Below are 16,188 nucleotides of genomic sequence, written 5' to 3' on the forward strand. Positions count from 1 at the left end.
TCCAATATCATATTTTAGAGCATCTTTTCATGAATAATTGTGGGTAGTGAACAAGAAATCAATGTGCTTCATATCGCTTCTAAATTGCAACTTTGTGTAGTGTTGTTCACGTGATAGCCTACTGTTTGAATTATTATGTGCAACCGTTTTATGTATAAGGAATGCAGTTTGACTGTTGAATTTGATGCTGGGGATCATGTGGAAATGGTCACTGTTAAAAGTCATTGCACATGCGAATAATTTTTCCCACTGCTTTGCCTCAGTTTCTGTATTTATTGTAGGCCAAACATGGTGTTTTCGCTTTCCCTTCTCATTTTTCCTTCAGGATGTTCGGGGTAAGGCGGTGTCTAGGCCTGCTTAGTGGTAGTAGTTTAAGGAAAAAGGGTGAAAGTGAAAGCTTGAAAAAAACAGTTCTGAAACCTTCAAGCCTGCCCTAAGTTGATCTAGACGATTAGAAACTAGTTTGAAACTAAATCTGTCAGGTAATTATCCTGCAGTGCAGCCAAAAGCTTCAAAGGTTATTCCTGAAGAGTGGCCGAGGAGCCGAAGTGTAGCTCGAGGTCATAGTAGTTGGCGATGTTAAATTTCTGAGCAATAAAATCGTTAGCGATGGAAGAGAAAACGGCCCACGAAATGACATTGGGCAAGTGAATTATTCCTTTGCTAAGAGTATAAATCTATAATAATTGAACCAAGCTTAATTGCATTAGTGTTTTGAAGCAAGGCAATCGTAACAGATTTAGTTTTCATTTTCTTGCGGAGACATTTTAATATTAGGAAGATGAATGTTAAGATACAGCAAAAATTAATTATTAATTTTAAATTAGTTGAGGTCAACTATATATTCAATTTGTAATGTAAACCTACAATAATTGGAGCTCGTCATTATATCCTGCATTATTCTTACACCTGTGATCACTCTCCTCTCTCTATATGTCTTTAATGGCATTTATATATTCCAAATAAACTCTTTCTTCTCTCCAGCAACCATTGAAGATCTGCCATCGACATATTTCCATTAATCTTCTTAATATGAAGGTAAAGTCTATTAAATATTTGATGGCTTTTTTAATATATTAATAAATTTATATTAAAATAATTAGTATTGTTTTAAGTGATTTCGAATTAGTCGAGCAATTGAACAATATATATTTATATATATATATATATATATATATATAAAGGCATGTGATGAGGAAGTTTGTGATGGGCCATGCATGACTCACACATCACGAAGAAGCAACTTCCAAAACTAGATTACAACTCCACAAAGAATCATCAAATCACAATATGGGGTTTGTCTCTCATGGTGCTTAATTTTGATGGGGCTGAGGACAGTCTAATCTAATTGTTAGGCACAAATTTGTATTTGTGGTTCAAATTGAGTTATCTTCTCTGAAGTTAGGCTTCTAATTGCCTCAAAGATGGAGGTTATGAGTTGTGATCACATGCTAATGCTCTTCTTAATTCCTTCCTAGCCACTCACTACTTTCTTATTTTATTTATTTGTTGTCTTATTAAGTATTATTTTCCTTCAAGTCTTTTCCCTAATTCAGAAAGCCATATTAATAAGATCCCATTCATTTGGAAAATGGAAATTTATTTAATTAAGGAGCTCAACACTTCAACTTAAGGGAATATATATCCATCTCTTTTCAGAAATATTAATTGTTTTAATAATTATCAATTAATTTAATATATAGTGGATAGCTGTCTGTTAATAATTAGTTAAATGCAAGAAAAATTATTATTAATTAATTAGAGAATTTTTTTTAGTTATATAAAATATTAAGCCATTTATTATTGCCTATTAACTAACCATCTTTTAATAAAAGATTAATATAAACCCTAATGGCCAACATGGCTTTTATGTTTGTAATAATAAAATTAATAAAACAGATTAACAGATTTTTTTTAAATTATTTTTTTTATAGTGTATATTATGATTACTCGTCCATTTGTTTACATTCTATTGGTGATTAAGTATATTATCCAAAGAAATTAAAATGTAGCCATGCATATGCATGCATGGACTTTTATTAGAATCATAGTTGGGTCAAAAGCTCTCGTGAACATTAGATTAATAATCACAATTAAAAACTAAATTAAAAAATATATATTTTTTATCCTATAATTGCCTCTATAAAACCCTAAGTTCCCTTCATTATATCTCATTATTTTTCTCACACTTCTACTCTCTGTATTTTCTTCTCCTTTCTCTCTCTTTCTCTCCAAGAAAACAAAATGGAGAAAAAGCCATGCAACTCCCTGGGAAACGAAGTGAGAAAAGGACCATGGACCATGGAAGAAGACTTTATCTTGATCAACCACATCGCTAACCATGGCGAAAGTGTATGGAACTCACTCGCTAGAGCAGCTGGTATAGACAAGAACCTGTTTAAGTATTTATAATATATGATACGATAGACAGTTGTTTTATTTTGTTTTCTTTCTTTTCTTACAGAAACCTCGTAACTAATTAACTATCACTTGTGTGATGTTTGATCACCCTTGGCAGGTCTGAAACGTACCGGAAAGAGTTGTCGGCTCCGTTGGCTGAACTATCTTCGCCCCGACGTTCGAAGAGGGAACATCACTCCTGAGGAGCAGCTCTTGATCATGGAACTTCATGCTAAGTGGGGAAACAAGTATGTATACATAGATAGATTAAACTGTAAATTAAAATATTTTTAAAACACAAATAAATGAATTTTTTTTGTACGTTCGATATAATTACATAATATTCGATATAAAAAAATGATATTCTATGGTTTTTTTCTTAGGAAAAAAAATATAAAGATGAATGAAAACTAAAGGGTTTATCAACTTTGCAACCTGCCCTTTTAATGGCGGAAAGGCAGAAAAGAAAGGCACAATCTTTTGGTTTCTATTAGGTAATTAAGGTCGATGACTTCAAGAATCCCTATTTACACAGCCTTGAGGGGGAGAGAGAGGTTACTTCCTAGACAAGAAACATATATTTACATATGAAAGCTTACAATATTTTGCCACCTAATTCAATAAAGCAATTTAAGAAATTCCTATGTGGCATATCTATTTGGAGACACTACTATTAAATCACTTAACTTAATTATAGTACTTAATTATACATAAATAGATTTTAAAATAAAATTTTAAATTTTAAATTTTAAATGCACTCACCGATTATTTAGTCTGATGATAAGTGTATCTGAGTAAATTCGAGAAATTTCAGATTCTACTCTCCCGATTCTATTTTTTAAAAAAAAATATATTTTAAATTAATATATATATATGATGTATCAAACATGAAATTAATGTCTTTTTACAATACCTTTGAGCATATTTATTAGTATATTTGTAATTGATAATATTATAAAAATTTTAAAGAAATTGATTAATAATTATAATGCAAATTAATTTAATTTTGATAAAAAAATAATTATTCAAACTTTAACTATAAATTTACATTGCATTGACAAATTAAAATTTTGTCATTAACAAAATTTTATAATATCATTTTAAAATATACTAATAAATACTATAATTAAACAAGAAAAATAGCATTCACGTACTTAAGCTGATGATAAATATATTTGAGTGAATATGAGAGATTTCAAATTTTACTCCCTGATTTTTAATTCTCGGTTAAAAAAAAAAAACCTAATAATAATAATACTAGCTTTTGTAATAGGGGACGTTGTGAATTGTGAAAGCAAGTCCAAAAGAGATTTTGGCAATTTTTTAACAGAACCCATTTATGTAGTCACATGTTGGCTAATGTTTTCAGAAGAAAGAAGCTCTTTTGCTTTTGTTGAAGGGGATATTAACCTTATTGTTTTGTCTCTTTTAAGACAAAGTCGGCCATGTCGTGGCATTTGGCCTTCCCACTTAAAATTCGTAGGTAAAATTTCAATGCACACGTAGCATGTGCTTCTTCCTTACCTTGAAAATAAAATACGATAAAATTAAACTTCATCGGTTCTCAAATTCTTTTGCAAAAACTACTAATGAATTGTATTATTCGCAGGTGGTCGAAAATCGCAAAGCATCTTCCAGGAAGGACTGACAATGAAATAAAGAACTACTGGAGGACTAGAATCCAGAAGTACATTAAGCAAGAAGAGACATTTGCTGGGCAGAGTTGTGAGATTAAGGAACATGCAAGTACAAGCCTCCAAGTCTCTGGTATGATTGACACCTACTCTCCACAATCATATCAAGAGACTCTGGAGACTTTTCCAGGAGCAACCTTAGCTCCACAATCCACACAGGCTTGCTGGAGCTTTGAAGATGTCTGGTCCACGCACTTTGCTTAATGCTGATTAACTACTTAGTTGTTTTCATATTGGCTTGTAAGAGGATCCAATGCATCTCTCTAACTATATATCTGTCCATGTATATTTCTTTATATGTTTTATTTTGCATTTAATTAAATATCCAATTATGTCTATTTTACAATACACATAATTTTATATTATATTTAAAAGTTATAAAATAAAGGGTAAACTGTAATTTAGTTCCTCTGATTTAGTGAAATACAACTTTTCGTCCATCTGTTTTAAAAAACCTTCAATTTAATCCTTCACATTTAAAAAAATTGCAAAATAATCCCTACTGTCAAATTTTCAGTTAATCTTCCGTTTATTTTAATGAAAATGACTAAATTACCCTTTAAGTAAAAAACTAAGAAGAAGAAGAAGAAGAAGAAGAGGAAGAAGAGGAGGAGGAGGAGGAGAAGGAGGAGGACGAGGACGAGGACGAGGACGAGGAGAAAAGAAAGAAGAGGATAGGAAGAAGAAGAAGAAGAAGAAGAAGAAGAAGAAGAAGGAGGAGGAGGACGAGGAGGACGAGGAGGACGAGGAGGAGGATGAGGAGAAAAGGAAGAAGAGGATAGGAAGGAGGAGGAGAAGGAGAAGGAGGAGAAAGGATCGGGAAAAGAAGGAGAAGGAGAAGAAGAAAAAGAAGGAGGAGGAGGAGAAGGAGGAAGATGAGGAGAAAAGGAAGAAGAGGATCGGGAAAAGAAGGAGAATGATGAGAAGAAAATGGTAGTTTAGTCCATTTTATTAAAATAAATGGAAGGTTAACTAGAAATTTGACGGTAATGATTATTTTGCAGTATTTTTAAATATGAAGGATTAAATTGAAGGTTTTTTAAAACAGAGGGACGAAAGGTTGTATTTTACTAAATCAGAAAGACTAAATTGCAGTTCACTCTAAAATAAATATAAAAACATATAAAATACGTTACGCAATATATTACTAGTTTTTTTAAAATAAGTATTAGCCAGGTTGTTTACTGATGTTTTTTTTTTTTTGTTAAAGTTTAAGAAAGAAGCATATCCTAAAATTAAGTAATATTATAACATTTATTAAAATTCATTAAATTTATGACTATTTATTATTAATTTTTCATAAAAACAAAATATATATATAATTTCATGTTTGCATTAATTTTTTATGTGATATGTGTAAACATTTAAGTTTTTAAATATCCATACTATAGATAATAATTTTATTATTTACAGTAATATAAAATTTAAATTTTAAGATAAATATAAATACTAAAAAATCAAACTTTAGAGATTAATATCATATAATTTTGATAAGAATTGTTAAATATTAAAATATATTAGTATTTGAATATTATATAATTTATAAAAAATAACTAATAATAAATTTTAAATTTGTTTAGTAAATGATATTAAAATATAAAACAATTTATAAAAGTTCAAATATTAAAAATTATTGTTAATTTAAATATTAGAATTTTTTTGAATATATTTAAATTATTAAAATATTAGATAATTTAGATCAATTTATTTAAATATTAAAATAAATAAATTGAATAATATTATTAACATTAATATTAAAATAAATTAGTTAAAATAATATAATTATATTTAAAAATTAGCAAACATGGATTATTTTTTACATAAAAATAATAAAATATAATATTTAATTAATATAATAATCAATTTTTGAATATTATTTTAGCAATAATGTAATTTACATTAAAATTTTTATTACAATTTTTAATTTTAAAAAATAATAATTTTATGATTATAATACTATTTATATTATTAATTTATAAAACTGATATATTATAAAGGCATTTATTGTGGTCTGAATAGCGATAACGTTTGATCCACAATTAGTTGAAGGCAGCTGAAGGTGGCAGCTACGCCCACAATCCAATCCCCTCTTCCTCTTCTTTATCTTCTCGTCATCTTCTTCCCATTTCCCAACAAAACTGAAAACCCCATCAATGACACGTGGCTTAATCCTCATATTCTCTCTGATGGGACCCACGCAGATTATGGTTTGTCTTCTAAGACAAGCATCCCTAATATGTCGTCGTTTAGTAGGGGTATTATGGTAAAAGTGGTTTAGCTTACCACAGGCCAAAACGAAATCAAATCAAATCAAAGCTTAGCTTGGGGATAGATTCAAAACTAGCGATGGTCGTTCTTTCTTTGGGGCAAGAACAGGCCATCACAGGTTTCTGCAGAGAAGATTGAAAAGAGAGAGATGGGAAGAGCTTTTGTTTATGTGATTCTAGGAGGAGGGGTCTCAGCTGGTTATGCAGCTCTTGAATTCACAAGGAGAGGGGTCTCTCGTGGCGAGCTCTGCATCATCTCTGAGGAACCTGTGAGCAAAATAATTATTTCCAATCTCTTTTCTCTTTTACATTAACTTGATGTATTGGGTTCGTTAATGATTGTGTGTTTCATTTTGCTGCTCTTATGATTGAGTAATTGTTCCATTGATCAGCAGTTCGAATGTGCTTGTTTTTTCAAGTTAGATTGCAAATAAGATGAAACTAAAACAGAATATTGCTTAGAGTATTACGAAATCCAGCCATTTTCCATTTCTCTTGAATTTTTTGTGAGCCTCCCTTTTGTCTTTTTTTTTTTCTGTTTACTTTGAAAATTCAAATTGATTACAAGTGTTACCTGGCTTGTTACTTCAATTAAGGGTTATACTACTTTGATAGTTTGATTCAACTGCAGATTATTTAGATAAACTTTTTTTTTGTTGTTGTTATATTTTCGTTTGAGTGTCCTAATGGAATATAATACAGTGGGGACATTTGTTTGGGGAACCAAAATATGCTATGAGTATAACATCCGGTCCAAATTGGCTATGGGGTATAGTAATTTGGAGTCTATTGTTGGTTGTTTTGGCAAGTGACAATAGCTGCCTCGCATCGTGTTATCATACTCTTATGAAGGAAAATAAGTTGGATTAATTATCTGGTCCTGGAGATGCAATTGTCTGATTTATGTTTGGATAATAAAAAATAATGTGCATTGGTATTATTCTTCAACTTTAGCATATGCAGTGGAAATTCATTTACATGAGAGGCAAATAATGAGATGGAACCTTACTGCAAGGCTCACATGAATTTGTTATACTTATATAAATTTCGTTGCAAGCTTTCTGAGTTATGGATGTGTATCTAGGAAAAGCAAGAGATGTTTTGAACTTCCATTAATTTCAAATTCTTCATTTTCTATTGGATTTCTTTCAGGTTCCTCCATATGAGAGACCTGCACTGAGCAAAGGGTGTTTACTTCCAGAAAGTAAATGTTCTCATCCTTATAATTCTGAACAGACTCTTTATTATGCCTTTTTTGTTTTTTCTATATAAGCTTTTACTTACCCCAGTGAGAAAATGAATTCTTAATGTGTGCTGATTACCACCAATAAACTTAGGCTGATTAAACTGATCTCAGGGTAACGGGTTGGGAATTTTGTGTTGCATTGCATGAAAATGAGTGCTTTGTTGAGTCTGCAATTGAAGCAGAAAGCAAATCCTACTTAACTTTTTTTTTCTTTTAGCATTCTTTTGCCTTTCCTTTCTTATTTCATCATTTATATTGATATAAGAAACTTTTGATGACATGCAGCTCCAGCACGCCTTCCATCATTCCACACTTGTGTTGGAGCTAACGAGGAAAGATTGACTCCAAAATGGTATAAAGAACATGGTAACTTTTTTTTCCTTGTTTCATTTATTTTTCAGGTCCAATGCAAATATGAACTGTCGAATGTTTAGATTGCTTCTCTGGAGTTCTTATTTCAATGTTTCTTCAATAAATTACAATATCGAATGTGTGGTATTCAATGTGGATTAGTAGTTATATGGATATGCATGAAAAGCTAAAGAAAAAAAGAAGCTTAGATCGAGTATAGCAGCATATGAGGCATTTTAATTTTGGCCTTCTAATTCACAGCTTTTGTGGTTGGGCTTGCACCTGGCCTGCTAATTGGACCCTGAAGCATTTATTTGTCAGTTTAAAATGGTTCGTGAATTTTGATTGTACAGAGAGGTAGAAAATCCTCATTGTGTATATAGGTATATTTGTAATGTAACAAGGGTTATATTACTGTTTATTGATTGAATATAAACCTCTTATCATGCTTCCATTGTAGATAAGGTAAACACTTGGTTTATGTCATTTAATATCTCCTTATATATTTTTAACATGAACAAGTCCTTTTGTTTATGAAGATTATATGTGGAAGTTTTTCTATGGAACCTTCAATTACTAAGCTATTAATATGGAACATTTCCACCAACAGAAATGAACAATAGTTCCTTTTCCCTCTCATGACATTCATATTTGCAATTAAAGATGTGCTATTTGCATGTCCACATATCTGTTGAACCTATAATGGCAATGGATAAGGATATGGATTTTGCATTTCTCCAGGAATTTAATGTCCACGTTATGTAAAAAATAAGTGCACATATACTTGTTGCGATTATATTAACAGATATTATTCAAACATCAATGAAATATCTTACTCCAATTTATTGAGTCTTTTAAGTTTCAGCTAGCTGAATTTTATATGTTGTCTTTTTTATTTCCCTCTAGATTTTTACTTGATTCTTCTATTTTCCTAGGAATTGAATTGGTCCTTGGAACTAGAGTCAAGTCTGCTGATGTGAAACGTAAGACACTACTTACTGCAGCCGGAGAGACCATAAGCTACAAGATTCTTATCATTGCAACAGGTGCTCAGGTATTAAAACTGATATTTCAGTTTAATGCTATTTTGCTATAGATGCTTGACCTGTTTAACTATGAGTAATTGCATTATAAAATATCTTCTTTTACCACTGGAAGGAGTTTGGTTAAGAGAGTTTTGCATGGATAAGCAAATGAATTTATTAATATATTATTAGTATATCTTTATTATTATTATTATTATTATATCTTGTTTATCTTATTATTTTTATTATATTTTTATATTATTAAATCAAAATTATACAAATCGTACTAATAACATACTAAAATAATATGCTAATTAATAATAAATATTTATATAGTAATTTATTATTTAAATTATTTACTTAATTTATTTAAGTTTTCTATTTTATTCCATTTCAGTATTTCTGATACTAATAACTTCATTTAGAATAATTTTTTTTTATCATGTTACACTTAAATTTTATATTTATTTACGTTTACAATTTTTTAAAAAAAAGTTTGACCCCTCCCTCTAATTTGTTGTTTTCTTTATATGTATTTGCTTTTCAGTAGCCTAGACTTATATTGGATTTTAATTTTTTTAGCAACCCAAAAGAATTAGGGGGAGGGATCATTTTCAGTTTAACATCTGTATCGGGAACAAGTAGGTTTAGAGATGAGAGAATTAAGGATATCTACTAGAACGACTAATCCACTTCATAATGATGTATTGGAAAATACAACATTTTTGTTACTCAACCTATCAGTAGGAGAAGAACAAAATAGCAGGTTTATTAATCAATAAGATTGATGAAGAAGCAATTAATGCAAAAACAACCAATTGGAGAGCAATTATATACTAATAGAGTTGCATGCTTTTATCTGTGTGTTTAATTCAGTTGTGGTTCTGAAATATTCCTTTCTTTAAATCTCTAAAATTGATGGGACTATTATGTTCCCTTGAGTAGGATTTTGTTGCAATTTGATGAACTCGGAAATCTTACTCTATAGAAATTGATTTGCCTTTGTTCACATTCCTGCTTTTCCTTTTGTAGATGCTAGTTGAGGCTCATTAGAGAGAACCCTCTAATTTCATGAATCAATTTTTGAATATTTCTGCTTATTTTATTATTGATGGTTAATCCCTTGTATAGAAAGGCTACAACATTCAAAGGAACAAGCTTTCAAAAATTATGAAGACTACATTATAACTACTACAAATTTGTAACTTGAATTAAAAATCTAAAATCTCGAAACAGAGCTTGAAATGTGGATTCTGAAAATTGGTCCTTGATTATCAAAACTGAAATGGATTGACTACAATTCAATCAACTCAATCTGCAACCTTACCTGCCAGCTCATCTCCCACCGTTGTTGCTGCATTCTTCTTGTTCTAGCAGTGACTATAGGACATGCCCACAAATGCATCCACGACAGGGATCAACCTATTTTGATATTTGAGGAATTTTATTCAAATAATAAAAATGGGTACAAGCTTATTTACATTTTCCAGTGATAAAGAAGTAAATTTCTAGGTTTTATTGATTTCATGCATTAACTGCAGGCTTTGAAGCTTGAAGAATTTGGAGTGAGTGGATCAAATGCTGAAAATGTTTGTTATTTACGAGATTTAGCTGATGCAGAAAGGCTTGTTAATGTGATGCAATCATGTGCTGGTGGGAATGCTGTCGTCATTGGTGGTGGCTACATTGGAATGGAGTGTGCTGCATCTTTGGTGATCAATAAAATCAACGTGACTATGGTTTTCCCTGAAGCACATTGCAGTAAGCACCCTCACCCTGATACTCCTTAATCCTTTTGATGTTTCAAAGTTCTGATATGTAAAACCTTTCAAATCAACCATGGTGATTCAACTTTTAAATTTGTCATGTAAGAATTCATTATTGTACTTGAAATGTCTTTCCAGAAAGCATCCTGACGCCGCAAAGAGAACTGTTAGGTTCTCTCTTATTTCTTGTTTTAGTTTTGACATGATAGCAAGTCACAGTAGTGCTTGGTGGTTTTGATTTTGCAGTGGCCCGATTGTTTACACCCAAGATTGCTAGTTATTATGAGGATTATTACAAATCTAAAGGAGTAAAATTCATCAAGGGAACTGTCTTATCATCTTTTGATATGGATTCCAATGGAAAGGTAAATATAAAATTTGCACTGCTTAGCAATCATAAAGGAATGCAAAAGGCTGGATGATTTTAATGTGTTAGAAGTCTGAAAACAAATCTTTGTGCGTGCATGTTTATGAAATTGGACTTTCTGTATTTTTCCCATGGTAATAGCCATGGAAATGTTGGCTTATTTTTTCAACTGTTTGCTAATCTACTCACTTCTACAATCTTCAGGTCACAGCTGTTAATCTTAGAGATGGAAGTCGGCTACCTGCCAACATGGTTGTGGTAGGAATTGGAATACGTCCAAACACAAGTCTCTTTGAAGGCCAACTAACTTTGGAAAAGGGTGGGATCAAGGTGAATGGTCGAATGCAGACAAGCAACAGCTCAGTCTATGCTGTAGGAGATGTTGCAGCATTTCCTGTCAAGCTTTTTGGTGAAACTCGTAGGCTTGAGCATGTTGATTCAGCTCGAAAATCAGCAAGACATGCTGTTTCTGCGATAATGGAACCAAAGAAAACAGATGACTTTGACTACCTGCCATTTTTCTATTCCAGGGTCTTCGCTTTGTCTTGGCAGTTTTATGGAGACGCTGCAGGGGAAGCGGTGCATTTTGGGGATTACTCGGGAAGTACGATTGGAGCATACTGGATAAGCAAAGGTCATCTTGTTGGATCATTCCTTGAAGGTGGAAGCAAAGAAGATTACGAAGCTATAGCGAATGCCACCAGACTAAAGCCAGCAATCAAGGACTTGACTGAGCTAGAAAGACAGGGTTTGGGTTTTGCATTGACAATTAGCGAGAACCCACTTAGATCTCCCCCTGGTAATGTTGGTGGTTCTAGCCTCATTTTGGAAAAACCATTGTATGCTTGGCACGCTACGGCAGGTGTTATTGTAGCGGCATCAGTAGCTGCATTTGCATATTGGTATGGAAGGAGGCGCAGGAGGTGGTGAAGAAAGTTGACGAATTCTTTAGGTGAACTCTATGATCACATTGTTGTAGCATTGATAGGTATAGTTGATTTGGCTAGCTAATCTAGATATGTCACTCAATACACGAGTAAATATCATCAGTTTATTACTGTGGCATATTGTTAATTTTCAATTGCACGCATATCTGTTCAGTACACTATAACCTGCCCATATTCATGGGGAATGAAATATCGTGCTCAAATGTATTCGTATTTCTTCCGTCCGTTTAGCATGATTCGTTTTTTTTTAAAAAAAAAAAAATTAAAAAAAATTCTTATAAAAATATATATAATTTTATTTTTCTAAAAAAAGTAAATTTTATAAATTAAAAAATAAATATTTGTTTTTATTTTAAATAAAAAAATATAATTAAATTAAATCGAATAGAATTGAGATTCACCGTATATTGAAAGGTTGATTTCATATGAAAATGACTTATATTATTATTCAATTTCATTCCTACTCAGAAGTTGAGTTTATGATAATCACATCAGAAACACTGCATCTGTTACTTTGAAAGCCATTTGAGCATTCCTCTAGGTGTGCTTTGCATAAGGAACTCTTCCACTAGGTCTCTACTTTGCTTGGTCCGACTGCTATTCTCAGAAACTTCTTCCTAGAGGCGTCGCTGGCGCTTTACTGTAGGTACAGTTGTTTTGTTCGGCCGTTCTCCCAATCTTAACTGGGGCGTTTGACTGGGCTTAGGCCTAGTGATTTTGAGACTACACTTCGGTTTCTGGTGACCCAGGAATTTGATGTTCTGATTTCATTTATATTGGGGCCTTGATTCATCACAGTTATATACTTACCCAAGTAAAAACATAAAAACATAGAAACTTTTCTTCAATTTATCCTTTTCTCAGTGTTTTCACAACGCGGGCATTTGGTCTAGTGGTATGATTCTCGCTTTGGGTGCGAGAGGTCCCGAGTTCGATTCTCGGAATGCCCCTTAATTTCTCTTTTTCTCACGTCCCGTAGATTGTCTTTTAGTTCTTTCTTTTTCAGCCTTCGCTGACTGAACTCCTCTCTGCAGTTTCTTCTGGTTTTAACATTGAACCCAACTCAAAGGGTTCCTGATTTCTTACAACAATCTGGGAAATACCATAAACTACTCCATTCAATTAAATTCAACTTACTCCAGCTGAAAATTAAATTCAACTTACTTCAGCTGAAAGGTTTGGAGCTGAACAATTCATCATTTTAATTCCGTTCATAAAATTCTAGCAAGGTAATAAATCATTTTTCATCTGATGTCCTAGTTCCCCATTAATTAATTTCTCGTCATGGCAAGCTTCTGATACTGTGGCTGAATCATGGGTAATTAATAACTAGAGGCTTGTTGTTACTCTTTAGCCTTCTTGCTGTGGAAATGGAAGACTGCATCTGCTTGCACATGAGTATCCCCCCAGCTTCCGGCACCTCTATAACTTAATTCTTGCAAACTGAAAAAGCAAAATTCCGACAGCTAGCCATTTGGTCCTATGGTGGTGTTAAAATTCATCTGATTTGATGCGTGTAATTACCTTATTCATCACAGCTGAACTGAAAGCGAAGCTCTGAAGTTCCATTGAAATGTTGGCGGTCCAGATCACCTATTATATATATTGCATTACGTTCAAATTTGCTAAACATGGTGTTTCTTGCAGGTGGCGTTCTGAAATAGCCACATATATAGGTGTCTGTGTCTCGTTCTTCTTGAAATGGGCACCTCACAAGGCCATGTCGGTTGCTGCATCCAGTGTTCTTGCTCTAATTAATACAGCTGAAAAATTGCTTGCCTTCCTTCAGCTTCAACAGAATACCAAACATATGTTTAGGGAGAAATATTTAGATAGAAAATTTTGTTTTATTCTTATGCAACTGAACTACAATTATGACAAGGACGACATACGTGTTCTGTGAACATGCAAGAAAATTGAAATTCAAGAATCGGACCACAAAGACAAAAGAAATATACAAATCCAACAGAAGAAGTGCCCATGAACCAAACGCATCTATCTATGCCCCTTGCGAATAACGAATAACTCAACAAGAACAACCATTAATTCCCTCTTATTTATCATTTCCTTGCAAGTGACTCCTCTGGATTTCTTGCCCCATTTCCTTAGTCTTCTGTCCCACGAAAGCAGCCATATCCTGAATGCTCTTCATTGCCTGATCTAGCTGCTCCGGCATGGCCTGTGTAGCCTGCCGATGGTACTGCAACATCCACGACAGCGATGTCATCCCCGTCAGCCCAAATGCCCCAGAAGCCAAACAAGCCACCACAGCAATCCCAAGGACAAAAGCTGCCGGAACGAGAACGGGGCTAAAGATGAAAAAAAGAGGGGTGGTAATAGCAAGACCAATGAGGGAACCAATTAAAGTTACACCCGAAAGTGCAAGAAGTCCACCACTGATTGGGAGAAGGGTGACCATCACCAGTGCTTTAGAGCTTGAAGGAACCTTCTGTTCATGTCGGAGCTCTGGGTGCATCTGAACCTGGTGTATCGGCGAACGATCAGCCATTGATGACGATAGTCGTTGGATATCAGAAGAGATCATAAGGAAAATGAGAGAGACAAAGGGAGGACAAGAGCTGGCGAATAAGTGTTTTGAAGAGGAGAAGCGGCAGCAGGTGGGGGACACGTAGTGCATGAGATGGTGACTAAGGAGCGTGCATGAGGACAAGCTTCAGATTTGAATCTATGGAACGAGCCAAATATCTTTACCAAATCAAATTAGGTTTAACAGAGATTTTAAAGTTGTTCTTTAATTACAATTAGCAATGATGGTAGATTTACTATAAAAACAAATGCGCTTCGGTTTGAAATCTCAAACACACATTTTCATCACTAGGTCTGTATAACTACTCTCTTGGCCGGAGACCTGAAAATAAAAGTGAGAAATAAAAACAAATACAAACCGAAGCTCAACCACCATTAAAATAAGCCGGGGAAACCAAATCTCAAAGAGGCTGACTAAAACTATACAACAACACCAAAAAAAAAACATCATAGACAGGGGAAGTCGACGAACAGCATGTCGGCTTAACCGAGAAACGATGGCAAATAATGATGGAGAATTGCGGCTTTCCTAAAGGAAATGAATGGCCGTTGCCTATTTGCCATATTTCCTTCGTTGCTCTCAGCAATTTTTTTTTTTTTTCTGTTATTATTATTATTATTATTATTGAGATTTACAATTTAGTCATTGGATATTGTCATTATTAACAAATCAGTTTATATATTTTTAAAAATCTATTAAAACGTCCTTATGTTTTCTTTCTATCATCGAAATAGTCCTTTCATCCTCTTTTCCGTTAAAATTAGATAAAAGAGGAGAGAAAAATTTTTAAAATCCAATTTTACCCTCAAATAAAATTATTTATTTGGTTTTTGAATATTATTATTATTAATAAATTAGTCCTTACATTTTCAAAAATCTATTAAAACGTTTTTATCTTTTTCCATATCTATTAAAACGTTCTTATCATTTCTTTTCGTCAATAAAATAGTCTATATCTTTTCTCATATCTATTAAAACGTCCTTATCGTTTCTTTTCATCAACAAAATAGTCCTTTTTCATTGTTTCTTTTCGTCAACGAAATCATCTCTCCCTATATTTTTAGAAATCTATTAAAATATCCTTGTCGTTTCTATTTGTCAACAAAATAGTCCATATCTTTTCTCACATCTATTAAAATGTCTTTATCGTTTCTTTTAGTTTCTTTTCTCCTCCTCCTCCTCCTCCTCCTCCTCAAAAGAGGAGGATGAGAAAAATAATGGGGAGTAATTTAATTTTTTACTATATTTTTAACGATAAAAATAAACGGAATGACTATTTTGTTGACGGAGAGAAAAGATAAGGACATTTTAATTGGTTTCTAAAAATATAGAGACTGACTTGTTAATAATGACAATACTCAAGAATTAAATTGTAAATCTCCCTGATTATTATTATTATTATTATTATTATTAAACATGGATGCTAGAAAAATTCGTAACTCACGTAGCGGGCTCATATTAGCAATTTAAATAAATGAAAGGACAAAATAATTTAACATTGTGAAAAATATGAACTATTTGGTATATTTTTTAAAAAAATTAAAGGGGTTAATTATAATTTTTTAATTTTTAATTTA

At 32.5% G+C, this 16,188-nt stretch overlaps 3 protein-coding genes and 1 non-coding gene across 4 annotated transcripts; 3 read left to right on the forward strand and 1 right to left on the reverse strand.

The window, feature by feature from the left end:
• Positions 1 to 118: 118 nt before the first annotated feature.
• LOC110602726 (MYB-like transcription factor EOBII) lies at positions 119 to 4,411 on the forward strand. The gene is made up of 3 exons (XM_021740321.2): positions 119 to 2,380; positions 2,519 to 2,648; positions 4,010 to 4,411. The coding sequence occupies exons 1-3, from the start codon at positions 2,245 to 2,247 to the stop codon at positions 4,296 to 4,298; spliced, it is 555 nt and encodes a 184-aa protein (XP_021596013.1). The 5' UTR covers positions 119 to 2,244; the 3' UTR covers positions 4,299 to 4,411.
• A 1,991-nt stretch (positions 4,412 to 6,402) lies between these two features.
• On the forward strand, positions 6,403 to 12,283 carry LOC110602725 (monodehydroascorbate reductase 4, peroxisomal). Its single transcript, XM_021740320.2, has 7 exons — positions 6,403 to 6,630; positions 7,514 to 7,565; positions 7,893 to 7,973; positions 8,894 to 9,012; positions 10,525 to 10,744; positions 10,996 to 11,114; positions 11,321 to 12,283. Exons 1-7 carry the CDS (start codon positions 6,511 to 6,513, stop codon positions 12,044 to 12,046), a joined length of 1,437 nt encoding a protein of 478 aa, XP_021596012.1. The 5' UTR covers positions 6,403 to 6,510; the 3' UTR covers positions 12,047 to 12,283.
• A 658-nt stretch (positions 12,284 to 12,941) lies between these two features.
• On the forward strand, positions 12,942 to 13,013 carry TRNAP-UGG. The gene has a single exon. It is a non-coding gene; the product is annotated as a tRNA-Pro (tRNA).
• A 945-nt stretch (positions 13,014 to 13,958) lies between these two features.
• LOC110600853 (oleosin Ara h 10.0102) lies at positions 13,959 to 15,132 on the reverse strand. The gene has a single exon (XM_021737757.2). The coding sequence runs from the start codon at positions 14,699 to 14,701 to the stop codon at positions 14,117 to 14,119; it is 585 nt and encodes a 194-aa protein (XP_021593449.2). The 5' UTR covers positions 14,702 to 15,132; the 3' UTR covers positions 13,959 to 14,116.
• Positions 15,133 to 16,188: the final 1,056 nt, after the last annotated feature.

The sequence above is a fragment of the Manihot esculenta genome, chromosome 15, assembly GCF_001659605.2.
Source record: "Manihot esculenta cultivar AM560-2 chromosome 15, M.esculenta_v8, whole genome shotgun sequence".
NCBI lineage: Eukaryota > Viridiplantae > Streptophyta > Magnoliopsida > Malpighiales > Euphorbiaceae > Manihot > Manihot esculenta.

Excerpts from the sequence above, each read along its gene's own strand:
- LOC110602726 (XM_021740321.2), top strand. The coding sequence starts at position 2,245 with ATGGAGAAAAAGCCATGCAACTCCCTGGGAAACGAAGTGAGAAAAGGA. Across the intron at positions 2,381-2,518 it reads CTCACTCGCTAGAGCAGCTG|GTCTGAAACGTACCGGAAAG; the intron begins GTATAGACAAGA and ends CACCCTTGGCAG. Across the intron at positions 2,649-4,009 it reads CATGCTAAGTGGGGAAACAA|GTGGTCGAAAATCGCAAAGC; the intron begins GTATGTATACAT and ends TATTATTCGCAG.
- LOC110602725 (XM_021740320.2), top strand. The coding sequence starts at position 6,511 with ATGGGAAGAGCTTTTGTTTATGTGATTCTAGGAGGAGGGGTCTCAGCT. Across the intron at positions 7,566-7,892 it reads AGGGTGTTTACTTCCAGAAA|CTCCAGCACGCCTTCCATCA; the intron begins GTAAATGTTCTC and ends GATGACATGCAG. Across the intron at positions 7,974-8,893 it reads AAAATGGTATAAAGAACATG|GAATTGAATTGGTCCTTGGA; the intron begins GTAACTTTTTTT and ends CTATTTTCCTAG.
- LOC110600853 (XM_021737757.2), bottom strand. The coding sequence starts at position 14,701 with ATGCACTACGTGTCCCCCACCTGCTGCCGCTTCTCCTCTTCAAAACAC.